Source organism: Drosophila rhopaloa, unplaced genomic scaffold, assembly GCF_018152115.1.
Source record: "Drosophila rhopaloa isolate 14029-0021.01 unplaced genomic scaffold, ASM1815211v1 contig_163, whole genome shotgun sequence".
Lineage (NCBI taxonomy): Eukaryota > Metazoa > Arthropoda > Insecta > Diptera > Drosophilidae > Drosophila > Drosophila rhopaloa.
The window spans coordinates 7,259,439-7,286,038 of NW_025335043.1; the positions used below are offsets into that span (position 1 = coordinate 7,259,439).

Here is a 26,600-nt window from a genome sequence, read left to right on the forward strand (position 1 = left end):
AAGTTCCTTAAGTTTCAGAAATAACTCACATTATTTTATGATAAGGCTTAACATTTTTTTGAGCTTAGTTGGGTCAGTAAACTTATATTATTCTACATTTTCTTTTAGTTCTATAAAATATTTGAAAAAAACTTTGAAAATAAAATATATTTAAAAAGTTAAAGGACAGCCTTTTTAAAACGCCGCTTTTGGGGCATGAACGATTTTTATTTTCTGTAATTAAGGACGATTTCTTTTTTTCTGAGTGCCTGCGCATCCTGGGGCTCATCCCCACTTTGATATGGTTCCGCTTAAGCGAGAACGCTTAAATTCGCTGGATGTGGCAATTGTTGCATCGCCCGGCCCACCACCACCCCGTGTGGAGGCCATAAAAAGTGCCGAGCACGGCGAGCAGCCAGCTCCAGGATGTGGGCGCTCGGGATGTGGGGGCGTGCCCCTGCAGCGCCAGCTGCTCCTTCTCCAGACAGGCCCGGAACTCATCGTAGTCCAGGCGCGTGATGGCGCAGTAATGATTGAGCATGCAGCGGCCCGAGCAGACCGGCCCGGACTGATATCGCACTGAGTTGGCTCGGAGGTATCTGTGGTGGAAAAATGGGGGAAAAATGGAAAAAAATAACACTGAGTTGGGAGTATGGGTGTCATTTGGAATCCCTGTTTGCTTTCGCCTGTATCGGCCGGCCAGTCGGGCAACCGGGCTTTCATAAATGCTCTTAGCCAACCCTCCATCTCCCATTTTGATTTACATATTGCAGCACCTCTTGGGCGGGTGAAAGTGCTTAACGATGGCCTGATTGAACGAGTCTACCTGTGTGGCCCTTAAATTCTATACTCAAGCTCTGCATTTTCCTGAATTGTTTATAAACTCGATAATCGAGAGTGCTTATATATTTCAAGCGAAACGTGTAGGTTATGAAAACGGTTCCTTTTCATGATTTTAAGTCAAAAGAAATAAAGCAATATACACCATATATCAAACTTTAGAACCTTTTCTAAAAAAAAATAGTTTTTGCTGAATTTTTCACATTAAATACAATTTGTTTAATGTAATTAATTTAAAGCCCATTCATAAAAACCTTCATACAACAAAGATAAGAAATTTAATATCCAAAAAACAATTAAAGCCATTAACTCTTTTATAAAATCAAATTGTATGCCTACGTAAGTTTTTCTGTGGTCCTTATTTTAACCAAAAAATACCCAAGATATTTTCAGTAAAATGCTCAATTAATTGTGATAAAAATTATATCTGCATCACATACGCAACTTTTTTTTTAGCGGCTTTTCATTTTAAACGGTTTTATTCGATCACATATTTACAAAAAAAGGAACATGACTATTTCCCCAGCAGGCTTTTGTAAAGTGAGAACTGGGCACAAAACGGCTAACGGATTACGATGAAATGAAAAAGATAACCATTTTTTTTTAGGTTCGTTAAATCGGAAAAATGCTTTACGGGAACAAAATGATTTAAATGATTTTAAGTTACTTTTTTTCGACGTTAATTGGATAATTTTGGCAGCCAAATTTTTAGCGGTAATTGTTGGCAATAAGACGCATTTTTCGGTTAATAAATGATTTTAGTATTTGCAAAATTTGATTAAACATAGGAATATAATAAAGATAAATTTAAGAAGAAAATAATGAAATTCTTAAGTATTTTTCTTGCTGATAAAATTAATTTTTTTAGACCTACAGCTTATAAAATAAAATAGTACATTTTCTTAAAAATCCTTTGCTATTATCCGCTACTCGCTTTGTTTAATCACTTTATTTTCCATTGTAAATATCGCCTCTGCAAGTAAAACTATTTGTGAGCTCCACGGATTACCGGCCGGATCAATCAAGACAGGGATAATTCAACCCAATCCAATTACCTGGCGAACGAGGAAAGGTCTGTGCCCGTGAAGCGTTCCGCGAAATTGTGCAGGGCTCCGGCGGAGATCTCCGACAGGCCGTAGTGGTTGGTCAGGTTGTACTCCAGATGCCAGGTGGGCTCGTTGGCCCGGTTGGCCAGCGACAGGTTCAGCCAGAACTGGGTGTAGTCCAGCACCTGGCCGCTTCCAGTGTCGAACTTGTAGAGCCGCAGGGCGGGATTATTCGATGAGCCGATTCCCGCCTTGCGGGGCACAATCGATGGGGCAATCATCAGCCACGAAATGGGATTGCCTGCCGGCGAAAACAAATTTTAGTTCCCTATAAAATTAAACGAGTTTTTCGTCCGTCATATACTACTGTGATTTTTAAACAAGAACTAAAGCGAAATTTCTTGTACTACAAGTTTTTAAAGGATTTCTGAACATTCAATAGGTTTTTACAGTATGTGCCATTTTAAACTATGTTCTAAAATATTGTGCCTTAATTCTCTAAAAATCTGTATACTCAACTTGGTTTGTATTTTTAGGTCGATTTTTAGTCATTTTTATGAGCAAACCCTTTTCCAAATTTTCGAAAAATGGGTTTGTTGAAAAGTGACCAAAAACCTGCACTTCTATGCCCATAACTCATCTTGATTTTTTATTTTTGGGTCGATTTTTCGTCATTTTTATGAGCCCAAAAAACTTTTAAGCCTATAACTTTTTTTTACAGACATCCGATTTCAATGTGGCATACCTCTAAATGATTGTGGTTTATCAATGTATTGCAAGGATATGTAAACTAGCTTTCCTTCGTGTCTATTTACACAAATCAGTGTAGTATATGGCTAGAATGTATATAAGAAAGATGTTTAACCTTTGGCATCGTAGATCAGGCGGAAGGTGTCCGAGTGGAGGTGGCCAAAGAACTGGCCCTGGATGACCGGGGCAAACTTTCGGACCATCTCCAGGTAGCGCCGGTTGTTGCGTTCCGTGAAGGTTACCTGGTTGTGCCGAGGCCCCAGATGACGTTCATCAACGCCAGGCGGCATGTGACCCACTATGTAGACCTGGGGACAAGAGTCAACAGTTTCAGTTCATTTAATCCAACTGGCGAATAAAATGAAATCAGATGCTTCAGCTGCAAATTAAATATTATAATTAATCAAAAGGGCAGCGCGCTATCCGATTGGATTTTCTGTCACGTGATGACCGAGGGGCAGAAAAATAAAAATATTAAATATTTACATATGAAAAATTATTTTAAATATCTCATTAATTTCAAAAAGATTTCAACTTTGAGTTTAAGAGCTGCCAACATTAAATTATTGTACGTTATTATTCAGTGACATTAAGCCTTTCTTTGGCATTTTAAGTATCAAAAATTGTGTCATTTTGATGACTGATTTATAAATGTGTCAAATTGAAATATGCAAAGGATTTAATTTAATGAACGTGATTTATATATCGAATTTAACTTATTACAGTTGGTAAAGCTTATTTGACCAATAATAGATTTCACGTGATTGTATTTTATATGTGGAAATTAGGATAGAAATCAATTTTCTTTAATTTATTTATGTCCTATACATTTAAAAAAATCTAAATTTGCTAATACAATACAATATAACATTTATATTAATTGTTGTTTATTTTTGAAGACAATTGTATTTTTATACCCTTGCAGAGGGTATTATAATTTTGGTCAAAAGTGTGCAACGCAGTGAAGGAGACATCTCCGACCCTATAAAGTATATATATTCTTGATCAGGATCACCTCCTGAGTTGATATAGCCATGTCCGTCTGTCCGTCTGTCCGTCTGTCTGTCCGTCTGTCTGTCCGTCTGTCTGTTTCTACGCGAACTAGTCTCTCAGTTTTAAAGATATCGAATTGAAACTTTGCACACACCCTTCTTTCCTTTGCACGCAGTATATAAGTCGGAACGGCCGGGATCGGCCGACTATATCCTATAGCTGCCATATAACTGATTGATCGGAAATGCCATAACTCTGCTGGTTGTTAAGTTAGGAAGTTGGGACTTTCTATGGGTTTTATATTTGGCCAATCAATCCGACGTACCAAATTTCATAAGGATCGGCCGACTATATCTTATAGCTGCCATATAACTGATTGAACGGAAATGCCATAACTTTGGTGTTTGTAAAGTTAGGAAGTTGGGATTTTCTATGGGTTTTATATTTGGCCAATTAATCCGACCTACCAAATTTCATAAGGATCGGCCGACTATATCTTATAGCTGCCATATAACTGATTGATCGGAAATGCCATAACTTTGGTGTTTGTTAAGTTAGGAAGTTGGGATTTTCTATGGGTTTCATTTTTGCCTAATCAATCCGACATATCAAATTTCATAAGGATCGGCCGACTATATTCTATAGCTGCCATATAACTGAACGATTGGAAATGCCATAACTTTGGTGTTTTTAAAGTTAGGAAGTTGGGATTTTTTATGAGTATTAAGAATGCATTATATGAATGATTTTGGAGAATATAATTTGCAGAATATTCTGCAAGGGTATTTCAACTTCGGCTCCGCCCGAAGTTAGCTTTCCTTTCTTGTTTTTTCCTACCGTTTCCTGTTTTTCCTTGGACTTGGTGAGCACCTCCTCCAGCCAGAGCCACTGTTGCTCCGCCAGCAGTTCATCCTCGGCAGAAACGGAGCTAACGGATGCCTTGGGTTCCGCATAGTATTCAGATGACCACCGCAAACTGTGCGATATCCTGGAATCCGGATCGGATTCGAGTCGCATAAAATTCGTATTAAGTGCCACTATTCGGAGGCGACTCTTGGTCTGTTCGATGGAGTAGTACCCGCCCTGGTCGAAGGTCACCAGGGCCTCCGAGGGCAGCCAGTGGCGCCACAGTTCGCCCAATCTTCGATAGCTGCCACTGCCGTCCTCGTGACCCAAAACCGGGAAGATAAACTGCGAGGAGAAGCTGCGTCCCAGCAGATCTGTGATATTCCGCAGGATCTCGTGCTGCTTCTGCTCGGAAAGCGGTTGGGCGGAATGGGAGAGGGCATCTCCGGTCCACAGGACGAACTCCACATTGTCGCCCTGCTTGGCCTTCATGGTCTTCACTGCCGATTCGATCAGGCTCCACGGACTGTCGCAGTTGTAGTGGCCAAAGGGACCAGGTGCCTCTGTCGCCGCATTGTTGGCCCCGGATCCAGAAACCGATCGAGCCAACTGCCAGCAGCTCCTGTAAATGTCTCCTTGGGTGGAGTACAATGTGTCCAGGTGCAGGTCGCTAATGTGCCAGAAGTATCCTGTCAATAAATATGTAAAAAGGATAGTGAACATGAATGTATTTATCAATACTGTTAAATAGTCATGTGAATGAATTACAATTTCAAGGATGTAAATTCTTGAATATATTTATAAAATAAATGTTTTATTATATCTTTAAGTTTGTTCCAGGTTTCTGTTATACAGCTTCCTTTAGCTTAGACTTTTACAACCAACATGTTTATGTTTTTCCTTTTATAGCATTAAAATACCTTCTTTATAATACAGTTTTATTCCTTTATAGGGAGTATCCCTTCAGGGCATTAAAATACCTTCTTTATATAGGTCAATAAAACTAAAAAAAAAATATACATATATATATGTAAATATAATAGGAATGAAGAAACCTCTTCTTAATTTTTAGTAACTGTGATGTGTTAAAGAGACTTATATTGCTCTTTAAAATAAACCTCAGATTTTAATAATTTTTTTTTGACAAAATACCAAATGTCTGGGCAATTTTGTATGTAATTCTCTTCTGTGAAGTAAGGATCGAGATTAGAGTTTGACTTTGGCTAAGTCGGGCAATTCCTGGCCGGGAAAGGCCATTTGCTGGGCATTTGCACGCCGGCTGGCCTCGCGTCGAATTAAGAAAAACCTGGGAGTCCGACAGATTTCCCTGCAGCTGACTAGTTGACTGACCTGAGATCAGCTGGCTTCTAGTTCCAGTTCTACCTGGCCCAAACGCGAAGTCGCAAAGTCAGTCAATTGGCGAGGCAACGTGCTGACCGCTGGCCACTCTGCAGATCAGTTTCATTTGGCATGCCCATCGAACGGTTGGCCAAGAGCGAGGTGATAAGTTGAGAAAGGTTTCAGAGGCGTTCGAGAGATACAGGAGGCAATCCTTTCATGATCCGCGAGTGCACGGACGTACGAGTTCAAGATCGAGCAGGATGAGCCTGATCAGGTTGGGGCTGGCACTGCTGCTCCTGCTGGCCACCGTGTCGCAGTTGCTGCAGCCGGTCCAGGGTCGCCGGAAGATGTGCGGCGAGGCCTTGATCGAGGCCCTGGAATTGATTTGTGTTAATGGCTTTACACGCAGGGTCCGTCGGAGTGATGGTAAGTGGAGAGACCTGCGTTTTCCCCTGTCCACTTCTAATCCCCGATTACGGGTTAAAGACAGAGCGCGGTCCCTGATCCGGAAGCTCCAGCAGCCGGAAGAGGAGTCGGAAAGGGAAACGGAAACGGACACAGAGCCACCGGCCAGCGGAAGTGGACGCAAGTTGCGGCGCCACCGGCGACGCATCGCCCACGAGTGTTGCAAGCAGGGCTGCACCTACGACGACATTCTGGACTACTGCTCCTGATGACCAGCAGTTACCGAATCCCAAACAACCCGATACCAGATACCGAATCCCAGAAAACACACACCAGATCCCGAAAATCAGACTGAGATTCTGTGGCGGCAGGGGGCAGAAAGTGGGCTGGATGACAAGGACAATTTCCAGAAGCACCCGACCGGCAGGCGTTTTGCAATTCATTTTCCTACACTTAACCCTAACTATAACCGTAATCGTATTTCCAAATATTTCATTGTAAAATTCCTAGTGGAAGCAAATAAAGTTACTCTCCAAGCAGCAGCAGCAACAAAAGAAGAGTCCTCTGCTTTTTGTGCCCATCGGCATTTCTCCAGCTGTGCGGCATGGGTAATCCCCGAGCCATCAACACCCCAGCCACCACCCAATTACGCCCCAAAACCAACCCAAAATCCAACCCAAACTCACACAACCAACAACCACCCACAGGCAGCTGCCATTCAGCACCTCCAGTGCGGTGGTGCCCTTGTTTTCCGAGAACAATAATGGAAATTATGAATTTTTAATTAGATGACGTTCTGATTTTAATAAGCAAAACAATGGCAGAGGCGAAACGAACGAAGAAATACACTCAGTTTTAATTCGATTCTCATCTTTCTCTGGGGCCTTGCATTTTATTTTTTTTTTTATCAAAGGAGCGCAGACAATTGACCGATACAAAAAAACAAGTAAACAACTTCCAATCAGTAGCGGGTTTTTCCCACAGATAAGTTGCTATTTGCCCACAGATTTGCAGTGATAATAATTCAGGGCTTACAGGTAAAAATCTACCTGATTTTGACGGACTCAAAGGCTCAGTCCTCTTATCATATTCAAAACGGACTGCGGGAAATCCTAAGTTGGCACTTCAACAAGATAATAAGATAGCTGAAGCGGCGTTATTGTTTTCGGCCCAAAAACAATGGAGAAGAAGCTAGCTCTTGTTGTTATTTAAATTACGACTGCCTTTGAAGAGCTGTGGATAATAAAACCAGACAGCTCCTGTTTTTATTTAAAGATTTAAAAAATGGTCAATACCCTAAATAGATGAAAATGTTTTCTTTTATTATTAAGGCATGTTACAAAAGATTTTTTTAAAAGCTTTGATAAAATTACCAAAAAGACTAGTGGCTGTTGTAAAGGAATTTTAATATTTGTTATCAAGGGAAATATGTGCACAGCGTCCTACTTTACCTGCATCAAATTTTATGGGATTTTACTTGATAAATTTGTATTGGTTTTATTGATTGACTAATTGGTTGAAATATCTACCTAAAATTAAAAATAATTGGATTTTAGGGCAATAAACTTGTTAAGAGAGTTATAAACAAAAACATGCAGTAACTTTATGAACCGTATCTCATGAAATACGCATTTCAACAGCTGGTTGAACACAGAAATTAAAAAATTTCTCAACTTGAGATGGGTTAGGGCACAGCATGTCAAAATTGGTGAGCATCCACAACAGCCAAAGGGAACTCGATGCACGTCATCTTGTTTTTCAGCAATCAAGATCATTGCTTTATTTCTTGGGTGAGAACGTAAACAAACGTCAGCTGATATGCGTAAGACCCCCATGAGTTTATCCCACTCCCATGCCACCCAAAAGCTCAAAATTTCCGACATATCGTGCCTGCACATAGGGATAAATAACAACACACACACACACACACACTGGAGTGGGGAACAGGGGGCTAGAAACTAAACCAGACCGAACTATGGTGCTAACTGACACCGCGGCTAACGCATTTTGACACTGCTCAGACGATGGATACGCGCGGCAGACATGGCAGACGTGGCAGACTCGGATCGGATCCGCATCGGGCTCATATAAAAACCCTCTGCCGATGGTTGGGAGCCAAACAGTTGTCGACGGGCCACTCGGCAGCCATCCACTCCGGGGACAACCCACACACACACACCTCACCACACTTACTGATGGAGAGCGATATGCGTCGGAACACGGACAGGAGGATCCTGCTCCTCGGTTTGGTCCTGCTCATCCTGATGATCGGCAGCGTGCAGGCCAACATTAAGCTGTGCGGCGACAAACTGCCCGAGGCTTTGTCCAGGATCTGCGTCTATGGTTTTAATGCCATGACTAAGAGAACTCTGGGTATGTGGATTCCGGAATTTACTTTTATACCCTTGAAGGGGGTTTGATAATTTAGCTCAGAAATTTACAACGCAATGATAAAAATAAACCAGGAGCATTAGCTGGAGCATTAGTTTCTGATTTAATAAAAGTGTGTGTATCGGACAACTATCTCGTAAAACCGCCTTAGGAACAATGCATAGAAAATCGACATAGCTTCATTGTTCGCATTGATAAATAATCGTTTTATAAAACATAAATGCATGTCGCTGCAAGAGTTTGTTTTAATTTTTGACTGCCGAAGTTAGCTTTCGTTTTTGTTAATCAAAACAAATACTCCGAAATTGGGGAAGTTAAAATGGGATTCAGTTATTTTAAAATAACAACAGACGATTTAAATTAGAATATAAAAAGACAGTAACCTTTGGCATCATTTTAAAAAGAGGCTTATATTTTATTAGGTTTATATGTGGTATTGCACTTATAATCATTAAATAATATAATGTGTTTATATATTTAAATGTTCCAACAAAAATATGTATAAGTTTGGCAGGATAATCTTTTAACTTGTACCAATTGAAAAAGTTTACGAGAAAATGTCCCTGCCAAAAGCTCTTAAAGATTTAAAAAAAATTATATTACAAATTTTTATAAACTTTTAGATAATCCGATGAACTTTAACTATATCGATGGCTACAATGACAATTTGCTGCTGGCTAGGATGTTTGGGGAAAGTGCCGGCCAGATGCTGAAGACACGACGTCTCCGGGAAGGAGTCTTCGACGAGTGCTGCTTGAAGTCCTGCCGAATGGAGGAATTAATGCGATATTGTGCTTCCAAGCCCAGAACGTGAACTTTCTATTAACCTTCTAACGACACCTAAGATTGCTGAAAAGATATGAACCGTCTGGGGAACAAAAAAAAACACACACGTATTTGTTGTTGTTAGGTCGCTATTGAAGCTTACTCAATTCCATTCTTGGATATGATATATATGCACATGTATGTGGGATGTATGCGCATAATTTATAATCGGAAATCAGAGACAGACACGCGAATCGAATCGAATCGAATCGGAACACCGGGATGTTATTCATGTAGATATGATTGTAAGGGCCTGAATACATCGCCTGGGTATAAATTATTAAATAAATTATGTATTCAAACTGCTGCAGATTGGCCAACTTAATTGGTAATTAAACGGGTATTACATTGATTTTTCATTGTCGTTCATTGCAGTTAATTATTTATTGACCCAGCGGCCGGAATTCTGTTTCCAACTAAGTTGAAAAAGAAAAACAACAGATTTTAACGAGCTCTACAGACTGTGTAATAAAAGTTTTTTTTATGACAACCACAGATAATGAAAAATTACTATATACTATATATAAATGACTGGTCAAAAATAAAACGTATATTTAAATATGGCATCTAGATCTTTGAGCTGGGAATAAATCTAATGATAATTTGTATAAATCGATTTGATACTAAAAAGAGATAAGTTTACTAAAATAACTTTCCAGTTGATTGCCATCATAATTGGTCAATTTCATAATAGTTTATTTGTCTATTATCCAAACCCTAATTAGTTCAATTTAATACATATATGAACGGAAAAATTTTAAAAATTTAGTATTTACTAGGGATTGAAGCTATCATCATGTCTACAAATCTAAAACTATTTTTTCAGCTTATTGTCCTTTTATTTTTGTTCAAGCAGGTAAGTTTTTTAGTATACGGATATTTATAAGAACAATTATATATTTTAAAATTATATAGAACGTTTCGGAGTTTGAATTTACAAATATAAAATGTATTTGTTTGGATGAACAATTCAGTAGTATCGAATATTGCCTTCTAAAGTCGGTCAATCGTAGCTACAAATACATTTCCCTAAAAGTAAATTTATTCAAGGCTCCCGTGACCAAAGTGAAAGTAAGTAAGTTTTCTTTTTGTATAATTACGATAAAATTAAGTTTTGCCATTTTAGGTAAACATGGTGTTGCATAAACGATTTAATGGATACAGACCTTTCTTATACAATTTCACTGTGGATGCCTGTAGATTTCTGAAGAATCCTGCAGCTAACCCAATAGCTAATTACTTTTACGGATTTCTGACAGTCCACACAAACGTAAATCACACTTGTCCTTTTAATGTAAGTAAAAGGTTATATTTTCTTGCTAATGTTTTAATTATCAAATTATTCAGACTCCCATTATTTTCGATAAATTGTCGTCCAATTTTGTTGACCACAGAATTACCCATGTTTTACCGTTTCCCGAAGGCGATTATCTTTTGGAAACCAATGTGTATGTTAATGAAGTAAATAGAGTTGTCTTGAAGGTTTATGGCTCTCTATCTTAATAGATATTAATGTCAAAAGTGTTTATGTGTTTATGATAAAGCACTTTTTGCAAATTAAAGACAAGTCCAAAGATTTGACGATATGTATTACTAATAAATGTTTTCTGATTGCTTATGAAATATTATAGACTTGAAAACATTTATCTATTCGACGATTAATTTATTCCGAAAATCAAACAATGGTTTTAGTTTTAAAACACTTGCTGATTTTTAATAAATTTAATGAATGAGAATGAAAAAAAATAAATCAAAGTATATTATGTGGATGGAAAGATGATATAAATTTTTAAGAAGACATCTTCCCACATAATTATAATAATAAATTTGCAGTAGTCAGAAGTAATATTTTAGCAGCATTTGTCTGCCAAAGACAAAATCAGAGTATATTTAATCCGTTTCCGTCTTTTATAAATAGTAACATGCAACAGGCTAAAATATAAATCGTTTGTATATATATATATGCACATGGTTGGTATGGAAACAGGTCCAGTCAGCTACCGGGCGAAGGTTGATGGTTCGAAAGATAGATTTAATAGACTTCATCGCAGTAGTCTAAGAGGACGCTCATTGAGCACCCGTTCTTGCAACACCTGTCCACGATTCCCTGCCGCGTGCGTCGCCGAATGCTAGACAAAGAGTTGCGCAAATAGTTCCCAGAAGATGGACGATCCGTGTCATCGCTATCCTCCAGCTCATTCCTGGCAACGTACTGGAGGGGATTGAGGGCAAAGTCCACATCATTGCCCACTGTCAAAAAACGTTGCTGATTCGGGGTGTTTTGGGAAAGGATAATGTCAAAGAACTTACGCCCGCTGCGTTTTGTTATTGGCATGGTATTATATGACTTGCATATCTTGTCCAAAATATTATTGAGTTCAGTGCTGCAGAAAATATCAAGTCCCTGGGCCGAGGGCACCGTGGAGCAGGCCAGAAAAATCATTACGACCATCGAGATGAGGAACACGGACTTGCACATGGTTGTGGGTACTCTGGTGCTTTCGTGCTTAACGATCGAATGGATTTTGTGTGGTCGGATTTTGTGTGGTCGAGCTGGGTCGAAAGGTGACTGATGCTAGTTGTCCCAAAGGAGCTGGCTTATATACAGCTCGGGAACTGGGTCTAGGTTTTTGGTCTGGGTCGGGGTCTGCCATTAAATCAGGGTCTGGGTCGAAGTCTTCTAAGTCCCCACACATTATCCTCTAAAGGCAGGATGTCAAATTGTGTTAGCACACGATGAGTGCATTTCGGCGTTCCCTTTTCTTATGGCGCCTCTAACGCCTGGCTAAACTCGTCCAATGTCAAAGCTGTCTTATGCAAATGCCTGTTTGAAAATGTTGGGTGGCGTTTGCCAGTGGGCGTTTGCTGTCAGCCAATTAAACAATTTATGTATAAACAGGCAGGCCGTGCTAAGCCCTGCATTTATGAATAGCAAATGAGTCCTTGGTCCCCATATTCCCACCCAATACTTACCAATGCGAGCCTGGGCGAGGCTGGTGTAGGCCAAAAGCCAGAGCCAACTGAATGAGGCCAGCATCTTGGCAACCAACGAATTAGAGGCCTCCTTCTTTAGAACTTTTCCTTTGATTGTTGTCTTTGCCGCTCACACAAATTCTTTTTGCACTGTCTACTTTTATTCATTAGTCAAAGTTGGTGCTGCATAAATAAGTGATTACGAATCGGATTACGAATGTTGTTGGTTGCTATACTATATGTATGTGTGAATGTATGTATGTATGTGTATGCATGCTGGGGGATAATGAGTGGAGTTAAGTGTCCTATTTGGGCAGGCAGTAGGCGGCAAGTTCCTCGTAGGAGCAGGACTTCACGCAGCATTCATCGTAGACACCACCGGGCAGATGTCTCCTGTGGCGACGCGTCTTGATCAGGACCTCGGCCCCATACAAATTGGTTAGCAGGGGACTGAAGGAGTAGCCATAGCCAACTGCTGCTCCTGCTCCTACTCCTACTCCTGTTCCTGTTAATGCCCCTGCCAGAGACTGCCACTCATTCTCCTCATCGCCCGACGACGACGACGATGGGACACCGCGCTTCTGGGGCAGAGAGTTGTAGCCGTGGGCACACACCACATCCATGGCATCGGACAGGGCGGAACCACACAGCTTGTGGCTGCCGGGGGGTAACTGGTGACCACTGGCCATGACCAGCACAGCAGCCAGGATGGTGGCGATTAGCAGCTGCAGGAGCCGGAGGCCATGGACTGCACCGTTGTCCTTGCAAAACATCTTCAGTCTGTGCTGATTGCTTTGGTCTGCAACTGGTATTTATACCACTAAGTATCTGTTAGTACCTCTGATGCAGTTCAATGGCCTCTTAAGCTCTTGCATTGCAACATCGCAGTTCCCAAGGACCTACCCTCTAAATATCCTTTTTAACACCTATATTTATACCCGTTACTCGTAGAGTAAAAGGGTATATTGTATTCGTGCAAAAGTATGTAACAGCTAGAAGGAAGCGTTTCCGACCCTATAAAGTATATATATTCTTGATCAGGGTCACTAGCCGAGTCGATATAGCCATGTCCGTCTGTCCGTCTGTCCGTCTGTCCGTCTGTCCGTCTGTCCGTCTGTCTGTCCGTCTGTCTGTCTGTCTGTCTGTCTGTCCGTATGAACGCTGAGATCTCGGAAACTATAAAAGCTAGAAGTTTGGCATTTTGCATGCAGATTCTAGGAGTTCCTACGCAGCGCAAGTTTGTTTCAAAAAGGTGCCACGCCCTCTTTAACGCCCACAATAGCTTATATACGATTTTAAAAATTTAAATATTTCGGAAAAGTAAAAATGCAGTTTTATTGTGCTTATCAATACCTATCGAAATGTAGAAGAAATTTTTCAAATCGGACCATTCGTTAAAAAGTTATGCGTGATCAAAGTTTCTATCTCCATCTCCCTCGCACTCCCTTTACCTGAGTAACGGGTATCTGATAGTCGGGGCACCCGACTATAGCGTTCTCTCTTGTTTTGACATGGTTTCACCCAAAATGCGCTTCTATTTTTAGCTCTTCTTTGAATTCCAAAAATGCACTGTTATAAAAGTATTTGCACTTATCACGAAATTATTTCTAAATATTCTTTGTGTAAAACATTCACTCAGAGAGAATAAATATTTTTATTTAAATGAAATACCTTTTCATATTTAACTTGACGGCTTCGAAACTTACTTAAAGTATAATTTTACAATGAGGACCGATTTCCAAAATTTCGATACATCAGTTTAACTCAATAAAAACACTTAATATAACACTGAAACGGCCCTTACAATATGTTTCAACTTAGAAATCTGAAATAAGGAACCACCTTTGTTTGCCTTTTTATTTTGGTTTTTTATCCAATTGATTTGTTCTAGTGTAATCACCGCCAAAATTGCACCCACTCCATAACCCTTTCGCCCAACCTGTTACTTTGCCGCTAAGAGGCTCTGACTGCTGTCGATTGCGATTACGATAACGCCAGATTTGTGGGGGCCACCGGAACGGGGCAGGGGAGGGTAGGGGGAGCACGACGACCGACTGAGTGGCAGCCTCATTACCATGTTGTGGCAAGGTGGAAAGTATGCTTCGATGAGGCTCCCCTGGCGGCAGTGTGCGAAATCGCTCCGATCGCTGCCCGATTGCAAAGTTGCATGGCGATGCCAACAGTTGGTTGCCAGCGCTGCATTCGAACGTTTCCCCCGACCACAAAGCTCCGGAAAAGCAGGAAAAAGAGTCGCGAACAAAATCGGGAAAATCGAAGGAAAACAAAACAAAAAAAAATCGGAATAAATCAAGGCGAAATGGTGCTCGACATTAAGATGTGCCGATTTGATAATGTGCCCTGGGGCTTTCGCTTGGTGGGCGGGGCGGACTACGACTATCCGCTGACGGTGGTTAAGGTTAGGCCCGATCTAATCCTACAGATATCTACAGATATATAGTACCCTGCTGAACAGTGCGCCACCCACCTCATCTGTCACCTGCCGAAGGTGCCCCACCTGTGTGGTTTTATTAGTCGTTGGGAGAAATCTAATCGCCGCTGTCGGATTCAATTCAGTGTTTTGCCATACGCCTTTTTTTTCGGCTGCAATTACGTAACGCATAATGTGCGTGTGTCCGTTCGGATTTGCAGCATTGGCAAATTAGTTAATTAAAGTAATTCCTCTACGCTGGCCAGTGCTCTTGCTCTTTTTTGTTTATCTAATCGACAGGCCTATGTATTTCCCGCTAATGAGCCGCATAATGGCAACGGCAATAAACTTATTCAAATTTTAATTGTGTTTCAGTTGCAGTTGTGCTTTGTTGCCTATGCCTAAATTGCATTTGGCAATTCGCATTTTGTAACATTGTGTTGACAACAGCAACAACAATGGCAAAAACATCGGCGTAAATCCGAAACAAATGCAATTTTTAATTGGCAAACTGTAAAACGCACACAACAACTGACCAAAATACGAGGGCCGCTAAAAAGTCCATTTCCTCTCGATTTCAATAAATCAATTTAAGCCGCAGCATATTATAAACATTCAATGGAACAAAGTCATAAATTGTATATCACTATTTAAATGTTGTTAATAAATTGTGTTTATTTTGCATAAACAAATTATATTTAACCCATACTTTGAATGCAGATCAATTAAAATAATGCTTTATCGTGTTCAATCTATCTAATGGGTTATATGAATTATAAAAGTTGTTATTAGAACTTAGTATTTAATAAACCATAACACTTGACACGTGATTATTAGGTAATGTTAGACTATTTAAATAAAACATAAGATGAAGTATATTAAAATGTAAAGATTAATAACCTAACAAATAATTTGGAGACTAGTGCGAGACAATTAAATAAATGTCTAGTAAAAAGTTTGTTCTCTAATTTTGGCAAATCATAATTTAAATGATAATACTTTATTAAGACTGAGCTAGAAAACATAAATTTTAAAAAATATAGCTTTAAAAAGTCGGTTTTAAAAGCACATCTTTCTATTTGACTTCATATTACATTATGGAATGTGCAAACACACCTCCATATGTTGGCTCTGCAAACACTAAACAATCTTTCGTAATCTTTTGAAAAACCTCTGTTTATTCAACCACTCTTCACCTTGCCTTACCCATACCCTTATATATATATATATATATATCCAGGCTAAGCCCTAAGCCTGTGTTCTATAAATATTCGCAACCTCCGTCGATGTCGAGTGTTTGCCTTGCGAATTCACCGCTGGAAATTGACTCCACCGTAAGTGAAATGCAAGAGGCCCCTGGGAGAATGGAAGACCCCAGACTTGGTTTGGGGGAATCCCCTGCCATTGCCACCCATTATTTCCGCCCCCTTGTGCGGCTGCTCGCCTGCAGTATTTGCATTACTAAGTCCTCTTGGCAGCCAGTGTCGTGACTTTCTGGTTATGAGCCCGGCTTTCGCATAACGGAAGCGACAACAATCACCGCGAAAACAATGATGTTTATTTGCTCGCCAAAGTGTTGCAAAACCACCTGAATTATACAATAAAATTGTGTGAACAAAAACCTTTAAGAGGTTGTTCTTTTTACCAAGAAACATAATCTTTGCCGTGCCGATTCCCATTTCAGTCATAACATTTAGCATGCCGACGACTCATATATCGCGTACAATTTCAACCCTATGAAAACCTACAATTTAAATGCTCAATTTGCGCCAATTTGTACGGACTTTATTACCCACAAAAGCCATAAAGCATATATTGTGCATAGTTATTGTTGTTCACATAACAATTTGACATCAAGTATACGTAGCTGTGAAAATAAAAACCTCGTTTAACAAATGGGTATGTGAAATACAACATTTTGTAGATACGAGTTTAGATCATTTTTCTAGCTACAATTTAAAGATTATTTGTAAAGACCAGTAGTATTTAATTCGTAATCTAAATTGTTTTTTATCATGCAATATTTTTTAAACCCAATTCACTCAATTATTTTGGTTTTTTTTCGAAAGCCCAATAAAAAATTGCCCTTAAAAAAAGTATTACAAAATTTGGTAAATGCAAGATAATACTAAATTGATTTTTAAATTAAACGGCAAAGCTTTTTTAAGCTTTTTAATTTTTTTAATGGTTTGTAGACCAAGGAAAACTATTAAAAAAATTTTAAAAATAAGAAATGGCATTGTATTTTGTTCTGATTCCGAAAATAAGATTACCATCTGTTAAATGAGGAGAAAACTGTTTATATTCATTAACGATTTATATGAGTGGTTAGACAGGGGTTGTTCCACTTGCTTCGCTTAATTGAAGTGTCGTTAATGAGTTTCCACTTGTTCTCGAGCACCCCTCGCTCTGAGCCCCCTTCCCCCCCTGCGAACTGAACCCCCTTTCCCCCTACGAATTAGGCATTGTCTTCGGTCCGCTTGGGTGTGCGTGCTTGTGTGTTGGGGTCTGGGTCTTCTGGTCTTTGTTTTGTTGACATTTGGCGCGCGTTTTATTTTTATGCACTTAGCACGCGACGCCGCCGTCGTCGGCTAATAGAAATTCTCCCATTATCGCATCCATTGTGCGGGTATCTCAGCCTCGCATCCCATGGCATCCGCATCTGAACTGGTATCCGCATCTACATCTAACCATGTCCACACGCTTCAAACGATAGGTGACCGAGGGCAGCATTGCTGACGAGGCCGGACTGCGGGTCGAGGACATCATCGTGCGCATCAATGACACGGCTGCCACGCCCCTCAGCCACGACGAGGCCCACCGCCTCATTATGAACAGCGGCAGCGTCTTCTACTTCGGCGTCTACCGGTGAGCTTCCTTTTCATGTCCATGTCCTGATCCGGGTCCTAGTCCTAGTCCCTTCCCATTCCCGCCTTTGTATTCCATCCGCCGAGGGCCATTTATCACAGCTGAGCGGACTAACAACCCAAGAACGATTCATTATACCCTTGTTTTTCAAGAAACTTACAAAACACATTCACTTTCGCTTGTCTGAATATACATAAGCACAAAGGTAGTTTTAGCTTTTACTACTATTTTTAGTACTTGCCAATTGAAACCTGTTAATCTAAAACAGTATAGGCTCACATTCTTTAGATTAATCTACTTTGCAATTATATTGGCAAGCTGATAGCTTAAACAAAACCATACATTATCTTAAAAGCTAGCTATTTTTAAATATGTATAAACAAAATGCAAATAAGCAAATGCAATACCAAAAATATTCAATAGTGACAATTTAAAATTTTGTCCCGTATCTTTTTAATTTTTGGAAAATCAGCAAAAAAAAGTTTTCGATAATTAAATCTTTTATCACAAACAAATTTCTAGTAATTTCTAAATCATTAAAAGAAATTTCAATGAAACATCGTTTCTACTTCTAATTAAAATTAACTCTATAAAATCATTAATAATATACTTAGTTAAATTATATATTTAATTTGTTACTTTTATGTTTGAAGATTTAATGTTAAAAATTGTATTCTTGTAGCATCAGAGTTATGTATATTATAAATCAAATAAATAGCTCTGGTTGGAGTTAATCATAAATCGTAGAGAATCCATAGGCTAACCATTCTTTTACAAACATTGACTTCGATTCTATTCTTTCCTTCATAAATTCTGCTCATTTTTTTTTCGGCACTGATCCACTTGCAGGGAGAACGAGGAGGACGCCTACGAAATCCTCACGAAGTTCCCAATGAGCGAGGGTTCGTTGACCAAGTCACCATCGGCGTCCATGTCGCCGTCGCCGACTCCATCGCTGTCCCAGCTGACGGAAGCCACAAATGCCCGCACTCCGGAACCGGAGCCATTCGTCCCGCCTCCCAGGGAATTCGCCACCATTACGGCTCCAGCTGTGGACGTGGCCGTGGATGTTGGCATGGCGGCATGTCGCCAAGCCATGTCGGAAGTGCATTCGGAAGGCAATGGCGGGGATGTGCCCGCCGAGCCAGAAGAAGCCGTTCCCAACGGGGGTCTCTACTTGCCCGATTTGCCCGATCGCCCGTGCTCGGCGCTGTCCGAACGGCAGGAAATTAAGCTGGTGGAGGAGGAAATTGCAGCCGTGCTGTCCGGCGAGTCGGAGGTGCTCAAGGAGCACAATGTCCTCGGGTGCGTACCATTCAATTTCACCCATTTCCTCCTACTCCTCCGCCATCATCACCCCCAATTTACTGGCATGCCACTGGCGAGTTCTTTTAACCGCTTCCATATGATAGCGTCAATTTCTATAGGATCTTTCCCAAGCCGGGCGTCTGCATGTCCAGCGATGTGCTGCGCTCCCTCAACGAGGAGGTGACCAAGACCAAGCTGGAGAAGGACAAGGAGAACCGCCAGTGGTCCACCTTCCTGCAGCGTCCCAATCGTCCCGTTCCGAAGAGCAAGCAAATGCTGGAGGCGGAGCGCCGGGCGGCCAATGCCTACAAGGTGACGATTGTCAAGTCGGCCCCACGAGAGAAGTCGCCCATGGTGAGTGGTCGGATTATGCTGCCTACACTCAGAGAAAAATCACCCTAGAAGCTCAATTATTTAAATGAAAACCTGACACACCGGGATTTCCAGTAATTAAGCTTAGGGTCACGAAAATATCAAAATTTTTTTTATATTTTTAATTTTTTTAAAAGTATTAGAACATTTCAGCATAATTTTCTTTTTGCTGACTCAAATATTTAAGGCTAAATGCTTTTAGTCACTTAAAATCGAAGCTTTCGTTGAAAAAAAAAACTTTTTCCGAAACTGTAATTTAACTCAAAAGATATCTCTGAAAGCTTGAAAGTTTTCAAAAGTTTCCTAATAAATATTTAAAACAGCCATTTTTACTTTCTCTTCTTTTGCTAAACTCAAAATGTTCTAATTTGATTACTTTGTGAAAACGCTAATACAAAAGTCTCAAAAAAAAACAATTTTTGAACTTTAATTAACTAGAGTTATCAGGCTAGAAAAAAATTACGTTTTTTAAAAAATGTAAAACAAAGAAACACAACTGATTTTTGGGATTATTCATTTCTGAGTGCATTGTTTGTTGTCCAGATCAGAAGTTAATTTGTGTTTACGTGTGACAGCCGGAAGCTAAACCGGCGCCAAAGGAAGCCACTCCACCCAAAGGGGAGGAACCGGCGCAGGAGGAGGTGGTGGCGGAGCAGGAGCCTGACCCGGAGCCCGAGAAGGAAGAGGAGCCATTGCCCGCGGACAGCGAGGTGCCGAATTTGGAACAGCTGCCGGAGAGCGAGTTGTCGGACGAGCAGCCGGAGAAAGCCGATGTGCCCAAGGATGTTTGTGAAGCGGAAGTTGCCCCATCGGAACCTGGTTCACCCCCAGGCCCCGAAGCTTCCGAGGCTCCAGCAACCCCGCCGGCTGAGCCCAGTAGTACTCCACCCAAAACCGACGAGGAGTTGGCCCTGGAGCACCAGTTGGCCGATGTGCAGAGACAACTGGCCGCCCTCTCGTCACTGCCCTCCACCATACAGTCCACCCTGGATGCGGTGACCAAGCAGCTGGCCGAATTGCTGCCCACCTTCAAGCTGCAGCAGCAGGAGAAGGAGAAGGAGAAGGAGCAGCCGGAAGCGCCACTGCCACTGCCGCAAATCGATGAGAAACCGGGCGATGAGGATGGGGATGGGGAAACCACTATCAACACCGCAGGCGAAACGGAGGATGCAGGTGCAAAAAACTATGCCCAGGTCGACAGTAATTAAATTTTTCTAATGGCGCACTTTTGCGTATATCCTTGCCCCCAAAACCCACAAAAACCCCCCCAAAAATGTCCTGCAGGCAAGGGCATATCCATATCTGCCACTGACAACCCACTGGGGCCATGTGAGAGTAATGAGGATAGATGCGATGCCAATGACCGGGAAGTGGCGGAAATATCGCGCTCCACTGACGACAATCGCCTGGCCAAGGACAAGAAAAAGGATCTGGAGCAGGAGCCGTTGTCCGAGGAGCAGAGCTTCAAGAAGCAGAAGGTGAGTGTCGGCCAACTGGCCCTGGGAGCCATGGCGAAATGAAATCCCTGGCAGGGCAGTTAATGTAATTAGGCTGTCATGAGTTGGGTCTAGCAGGTTTTAATGGCATTAGAGCCCGGGTCTGTCTGCTTCACTACCTGCGACTTGGACTCGTGCTAAACTATTTAGAGCAACAGGATTAGGCGGCCTGCTTTATGGGGAATGTTTCATTGTCTGAGCGATGGGGCAGAAAAGTATTCCAACACCTTGTTTATAGTGGGTTTCTCCTCTCCCAGATGATTTGCTAAAGGCTTTGCCTGGCCTTGATTAAATATTAATACTTGTTGATGAAATTGATATTAGGAAAGTTGGGAAAGGTTGAAAGGCACAAATTGATGAGCACTATTTTTGTTCATAAAAAAGTATCACTAATGCATAAGTATTTAAGGGAAATATTGTAGTCATACATTAAAAAAGAGTGCTTTTTCAATGAACTAAATATAATTTGTACGTTTTCTGCTTGTAAGGCAAACTATAGATAGGAATTGACAAGTTAAAATTCCAAAAATCTTATCGCACATGAAGTATAAATTCTTGTTTACCTTTTTCTAATCAAAATTCATGACAATAATATGTTTATTATATTTTCCTCATTTTATTGTTTTTTCTTGTGTGTTTGATTAATTAAAGAAGAGCTTAAAAGAAAATCAACCAAGCAATTAATTATCACTGAATGAATAATTTTTTAGATTAAAAGAGTGCGCTGGCTTAGACTGTACTTTCCCATTAGTTAGCTGTCTTTGAGGAACAACTATCCCAACAAATGCTGCACTGCCTGATTTATTTCTATTGAGATAGCAGCTCAAGTTTATATAAAGAGTTTTTGCACGCCACAAAAAATAAAGGAGGACTTTCTGCAAGGCATCAAACAATTCGGTTGAGTTCCGAAGTCAGTTTTTATCCCGACAAGCCTTGAGCAATGTTATCCAGCTGCGGGCAGCTGGACCTTCTCTCTTGAGCTTTGTGGAGCTGCTCCACCATCGCCCCCTCCCCCCACTCCCCTGAACACTGTCTTCGCCTCAAACTCCGTGTCCACAAATCAAATTAACTAAAATGCCATTTGGTTTTTGTCTTTTTCTACTTGCAGCATAATGTGCGCTTCCAAACGTAGTTAGTTAGCTTTAATCGAGTTTAAATTTTGATAAATTGCCAACAGCAAGTTATTTGTAGCGTTGTGCCCAAGATGGTTCTCTAGTTGAATAAAGCCCTGGCAGCGGCAGGGGAAAAATGCAGAAACCAAAAGACAATTAGTAGGCACCAAGTGGAAAGCCCTTCAACAATGTTTCGTCTCTTTTTCTTCCCCAATGGCACACCCACTCTGCTCCCCTCCCCTCCCACCTTTTTTGTTTTTCTGCCCCCGTGGGTATGTGCACTTTCCGCCCGTCTGTTTGGTTTTGCTAGAGACACGATGTCATTGAGGAGCTCGAGGAGCATTTGGTGCGCAAAAACAATCCCCGGCGGTCGAAGCGGGCCTTTGGGCCATTGGTCCCATCCTCGGAGCGTCCGCTGGTCCTTCCCGGCGGTCGGCGCTGGTACCGTCCCAAGGATGCCTACAACGATGAGTTCATAGCCGAGACTTTGAGCGCCCAGGCGGAGCTCATCACGGGCAGCACTCTCGGGTGGGTAGAGTAGTCCTAGTCCCCTGGCCTGCGTGGCCCCAGCCCCTCCACATTCCCCTCCCCCGCTCATTGCGGCCAGTTGGCAATGTTTGGCCATGTTTGCCGTGGCCAGGCTCTGCCTTCGCCCATCATCTCATCTCATGTCATCGCATTGCCCGCAAAGCAAACACAGGCACCGAGAAAAAATACACCAAAGTATCGATTTACCATTTTCAGCTGAATTTGGCTATCAAAATAATCTAATTTCTGAATATTTCAAATCAAAAGGAAGCTTTAACATGACAGCACTCTGGCAAGCAATAGGAATAAGTCTTTTGCTTTTAATTTTGTAAAGATTTCTATGACACCCAGAATACACATACATTTTAATACCTTCAAAAAAGAGAAATACAATCAACTAAACAAACGTTTTTCTTCTTAGAGTTTTTCTTTTTAAAGCTGGTTTGTTTTCTGTAGAAAAAAATGCATCAATGAACATAAGATTGAATATTGTATTTTGCACTATGATGAAAGCATTTATTTAAATGTCGGCTTAAATTTAGATTTCTATTTTATGAATTCAACTAGTAAATTAATTGAAAACAATGCGGTTAGCTAACAAAATTTAAAAATGTTGATTGACTATAATGATAAACGAGCTTCACAATTTACACAAGTAAACAAATCTGTTCAAAAAGTAGTGAGAGAATGAAATATGTTTGCAACATTTTCAAGCACCAGATTACTTCCACAAGTTAACTTCCCATTCCACAGATGGATGAATATACATATATGGTGACAATTTTTCTCAGTGCCCCTGCGGACACTTCACTAAAAACCATAACGTTAGCTCATCCCAGGCATTCATTTACTTCACTTCTTCACTTTTCCATGGCCACTCGCCTCGTCTCCTTACATCGTCCATTGCACCATAAATTTGCGCATTAGCAGCTGTCCATACGAGAGCCCGTTGCTGGGCTACGATTCCAGGTAGTGTTTCATTTGGCTTCGCTTGATGAAGTGCCCCGGATGTACCAGAAACCAGAACCAGCACCAGAACCCATATATACGTAGCATCTAGCACTCTCATTATGATTATCGTTGGCATTATCGTTAGCATTACGAGACCGAGACCCATTGTGCATTGCCACTCTCATCCTGATTCGCATTCGCATTCTCATCCGTCTGTGTGTCCTGTGACAAGGCCTGCAGTTGATTTGACTTTCCTCCTGCGTTCCGGTTGAGTTCTTTATGCATGCCGCCTTTGCTCTTGGATATCTTTTCTCCTTGCTCTTTGCCTTTTGATTTTCATTGTAGATTGCATTTTGGAATCGTTTGTTCAATGGCGAGCATATAACACGCCAGCGCTTCAGGTAAGTTTTTTCCAACCGGGTTCCCAGTTCCCCAATCTCAATCCCATTGCCCTCACTTCTCGACTCTTTAATGAGGCTAACAACTTCTCTTTGCTTTCGCTGTGTGTTTTTGCCCGCCCTTGTCTTGTACTTAACCAATGGGGGAATCGGACTGCTCTCGACTCCCGATTCGCCAGGGAGCTGCAGGGTCTCAGTCTCGGCCTGACCATGCAAAAGTAAGTTGTCACATTGGACGTTTTCTTATGTTTTCTCCGGTTCATTGCATGCATATGTACGGTGTACTTCTGGTCCCGGGAGCACTGCACTGCTGTTCACGGCATTCCCCCAGTTGCGTTCGCAATTCCAATTTAACGGAGGCTCCTTGCCCATTCGCAGGGTCAACTTCATGAAGTACCAGAAGCCGGAGCGCAAAATCGATCTGAATCGCAGCGAGGTGTACAAGTATCTCAATCCGCATCTGGACAGGGCACCCGTGCGAGGCATCGAGGTGCGTGCTCCGCTGGTGGCCGCCGAGTCGGACATTCGCCAGTCGCTGCAGTCGTAGAAATGATGTACCACCCCGAATGTTCAACAGCAGCCACCTCCCAAGCCAAGCCCATAGTTACACTGAGAATAAAGCCCCTTACAATTAGGATTTTGGATGGGAAAGGAGATCATTGTAAAATTTGGCAGAGAAGCGTTTACGGCGTTAATAGCCTTCATAAAAAGAAAAATAAGGCAATAACTTATTCATATCTCACAAGATTAAACCCTTAAAGTAAATTAATTACAGATTGAGGTGCAAATATGTGTATGCAATAGGTGCAATATATATATAAAAAAGGACATAAATATATTAGTTTTTTTTATGAATTTTTTATGTAATCAATTTATTAAGAATTTTCTCAAAATCTGTTTTTGCAAAGAATTAATAGCCAATCAATCATCCCTAAGGAAATGTTATAAATAATAAATGAGACAAATGTAGGGTGGACATAAGCTGCGAACAATACTTGCGATTTCTTGGCAACAACTGTTTCTAAATAAATATGACCACATAAACAAACCGATTTCAGTAATAAATTCTTATCAGCTTTAAAACGCTTCTCTGCTGACTTTTGGAATGCTAAATTACCGACATATCCTAGAATAGACAAACATATTTCTGTTAAAATATATAAAACCATATATTAAGAAAGCTTCAGCTTGTTTTCAAAGGAACTTCTATGCTGGGTGAACTGCTAGGATAGGAATATTGCATTTCGGCACTTGAATTGATGTGCTCATTGAACTTTGAGGATGAGAATGTATAAATTTATTTTTAAATTGGCTTCCCCCAGTGCAGTCGATTATCGCTTAAGAAGCTCAGCGAATATAAGCATCAATATGCTAACAGAAGCCGAGTTTGCTGCCATTGTGGAGAGCGGGGTCGCCTAATGCGATATTACATAATTTGTGTGCAACAAGGCGTATGTGTAATGTGTCGTGTGCATTTCTGTGGCATATCCTCAGGCGCTTGCCGTTGCAATTTTCTTTTGCATAAACATAAAAACGACGCGCTGTGTGTGTGTGTGCTGATGTATGTGTTTTTGTCTGCTATGTGGGTGACAAGCTCTTCGAATTTGCATTTATTATGGCAAATGAATTGGGTGGCAACAAAAAAGTGGCAAATGACATGGCAAAATGGCAAACAAGCAACAGTGGCAGCAGCAGCACCACCACCACAATAAACTCGTATTTAGTTATGGCACAAACACTCGCGTCATAGCCAAATCAAAATTGTTGTCACGTTATGATGAAAACCGGGACGAGCGGATGCGATGCGCACATTTCACTTGCCCCAAACAGTGTGGAACAGCCGGAATGATGAGACACTTTTCTTTTTGCCGGAGCAATAAAAACGCGCCAACTTAATGCGAGGATATACACGAAGCACGGCTATTCGTTCAAGGCGCGTATTTTGTCGAGCATCCAAAATTCCGAAGCCCGAACTTATCCGAGGATGTGCGATGCTCATGGACGCTCGTCTTGGACTGTCACAAAGGATTGGCGTTATCATTGCACTGGCTACAGGCTGCGCTTTGAGTCGAGTCGAGTTCTGTAATTTTTGGGACAGCTTTCGAGTGGTAGCTTTTGAGCGTTTTTCCGAGAGTTTTCCCTTTAAGCTTTGAGCGGAAAATTCCCCCACGAGCGAGCGTCCATCTGCCGGGGGGCAAATCACTCTAGGTTGGGGCAGGACTGGTCCTTTCAGGTCGCGAAAGGTGAAAATGCCGGAATGTCGGAAATAAAATTAAGATTTGTTCAACTTGTTGGCTAAAAGTTTGACTCGGCTAATTTGTATGCTTAATTGCCAAGCGCCATTTACACTAAGCTACGCGAAACGCTTTGAAGTCGCTAATTCGATTGGAATCGTTTAAAAGGGTTTAGTTTGCCTTCTAATTAGATAAGAATATTAATTGTCCCAGCTTAAAATTAGACCTAGGGGCCTTAAAAAGTGTATGGAAAAAAAATTATATTTAGAAATTCTGATATATCTTAATATACTTTTAAATTACCCTGCATACAATTTTATTTTTGTATTTTGGTCGAGTTTTTAAAATTTGTACCTCAGCTTAATCGGAACAAGACTTTTTGCTCACTTCAATCAAAAACCTTATACGAAATGAAAATTGTATGGGAATAATCATTTCTTAAACTTATTTATTGAAGTGGGAAAAATTATAATAATAAAATACTTACTCAAAAACTGCAGAAAGAACCTTTTTTCT

General features: G+C 41.0%; 6 protein-coding genes across 12 annotated transcripts; 4 read left to right on the forward strand and 2 right to left on the reverse strand.

Annotated features, from left to right (window-relative positions):
• LOC108043239 (acid sphingomyelinase-like phosphodiesterase 3b) lies at nucleotides 1–25,841 on the reverse strand. The gene is made up of 6 exons (XM_017121848.1): nucleotides 25,661–25,841; nucleotides 12,390–12,572; nucleotides 4,446–5,143; nucleotides 2,731–2,923; nucleotides 1,875–2,166; nucleotides 1–578 (listed from the first exon to the last, which is right to left on the reverse strand). The coding sequence occupies exons 2-6, from the start codon at nucleotides 12,451–12,453 to the stop codon at nucleotides 305–307; spliced, it is 1,521 nt and encodes a 506-aa protein (XP_016977337.1). The 5' UTR covers nucleotides 12,454–12,572; nucleotides 25,661–25,841; the 3' UTR covers nucleotides 1–304.
• LOC108043242 (probable insulin-like peptide 4) lies at nucleotides 5,900–6,757 on the forward strand. Its single transcript, XM_017121851.2, has 2 exons — nucleotides 5,900–6,221; nucleotides 6,282–6,757. The coding sequence occupies exons 1-2, from the start codon at nucleotides 6,056–6,058 to the stop codon at nucleotides 6,467–6,469; spliced, it is 354 nt and encodes a 117-aa protein (XP_016977340.1). The 5' UTR covers nucleotides 5,900–6,055; the 3' UTR covers nucleotides 6,470–6,757.
• Nucleotides 8,334–9,726, forward strand: LOC108043241 (probable insulin-like peptide 3). The gene is made up of 2 exons (XM_017121850.2): nucleotides 8,334–8,573; nucleotides 9,215–9,726. The coding sequence occupies exons 1-2, from the start codon at nucleotides 8,396–8,398 to the stop codon at nucleotides 9,403–9,405; spliced, it is 369 nt and encodes a 122-aa protein (XP_016977339.1). The 5' UTR covers nucleotides 8,334–8,395; the 3' UTR covers nucleotides 9,406–9,726.
• Nucleotides 10,213–10,919, forward strand: LOC108043222. Its single transcript, XM_044457671.1, has 4 exons — nucleotides 10,213–10,272; nucleotides 10,332–10,487; nucleotides 10,543–10,710; nucleotides 10,764–10,919. The coding sequence occupies exons 1-4, from the start codon at nucleotides 10,213–10,215 to the stop codon at nucleotides 10,917–10,919; spliced, it is 540 nt and encodes a 179-aa protein (XP_044313606.1).
• LOC108043223 (probable insulin-like peptide 1) lies at nucleotides 12,683–13,162 on the reverse strand. The gene has a single exon (XM_017121807.2). It carries the CDS (start codon nucleotides 13,160–13,162, stop codon nucleotides 12,695–12,697), a length of 468 nt encoding a protein of 155 aa, XP_016977296.1. The 3' UTR covers nucleotides 12,683–12,694.
• On the forward strand, nucleotides 14,592–25,005 carry LOC108043237 (LIM domain-binding protein 3). Of its 7 annotated transcripts, none has more exons than XM_017121843.2 (9): nucleotides 14,592–14,805; nucleotides 17,534–17,685; nucleotides 18,535–18,990; nucleotides 19,098–19,347; nucleotides 19,941–20,538; nucleotides 20,650–20,843; nucleotides 23,798–23,853; nucleotides 24,030–24,068; nucleotides 24,229–24,492. In XM_017121843.2, exons 1-9 carry the CDS (start codon nucleotides 14,707–14,709, stop codon nucleotides 24,395–24,397), a joined length of 2,013 nt encoding a protein of 670 aa, XP_016977332.1. In that variant the 5' UTR covers nucleotides 14,592–14,706; the 3' UTR covers nucleotides 24,398–24,492. The 7 variants fall into 7 exon arrangements, with proteins under 7 accessions (XP_016977332.1, XP_016977333.1, XP_016977329.1 ...); XM_017121844.2 differs by having other exon boundaries at nucleotides 19,113–19,347; XM_017121840.2 differs by lacking the exons at nucleotides 23,798–23,853; nucleotides 24,030–24,068 and adding an exon at nucleotides 22,284–22,501.
• Nucleotides 25,842–26,600: the final 759 nt, after the last annotated feature.

Coding starts and splice junctions, on each gene's coding strand:
- LOC108043242 (XM_017121851.2), top strand. CDS start 6,056: ATGAGCCTGATCAGGTTGGGGCTGGCACTGCTGCTCCTGCTGGCCACC. Junction 6,222..6,281: donor CAGGGTCCGTCGGAGTGATG/GTAAGTGGAGAG, acceptor TACGGGTTAAAG/ACAGAGCGCGGTCCCTGATC.
- LOC108043241 (XM_017121850.2), top strand. CDS start 8,396: ATGGAGAGCGATATGCGTCGGAACACGGACAGGAGGATCCTGCTCCTC. Junction 8,574..9,214: donor CATGACTAAGAGAACTCTGG/GTATGTGGATTC, acceptor ATAAACTTTTAG/ATAATCCGATGAACTTTAAC.
- LOC108043222 (XM_044457671.1), top strand. CDS start 10,213: ATGTCTACAAATCTAAAACTATTTTTTCAGCTTATTGTCCTTTTATTT. Junction 10,273..10,331: donor TTTTATTTTTGTTCAAGCAG/GTAAGTTTTTTA, acceptor AAAATTATATAG/AACGTTTCGGAGTTTGAATT. Junction 10,711..10,763: donor ATCACACTTGTCCTTTTAAT/GTAAGTAAAAGG, acceptor CAAATTATTCAG/ACTCCCATTATTTTCGATAA.
- LOC108043239 (XM_017121848.1), bottom strand. CDS start 12,453: ATGCTGGCCTCATTCAGTTGGCTCTGGCTTTTGGCCTACACCAGCCTC. Junction 2,167..2,730: donor CCTGATCTACGATGCCAAAG/GTTAAACATCTT, acceptor TTTCGCCGGCAG/GCAATCCCATTTCGTGGCTG. Junction 579..1,874: donor GACCTTTCCTCGTTCGCCAG/GTAATTGGATTG, acceptor TTTCCACCACAG/ATACCTCCGAGCCAACTCAG.
- LOC108043223 (XM_017121807.2), bottom strand. CDS start 13,162: ATGTTTTGCAAGGACAACGGTGCAGTCCATGGCCTCCGGCTCCTGCAG.
- LOC108043237 (XM_017121840.2), top strand. CDS start 14,707: ATGGTGCTCGACATTAAGATGTGCCGATTTGATAATGTGCCCTGGGGC. Junction 18,991..19,097: donor AAGGAGCACAATGTCCTCGG/GTGCGTACCATT, acceptor TCCATATGATAG/CGTCAATTTCTATAGGATCT. Junction 19,348..19,940: donor CACGAGAGAAGTCGCCCATG/GTGAGTGGTCGG, acceptor TACGTGTGACAG/CCGGAAGCTAAACCGGCGCC.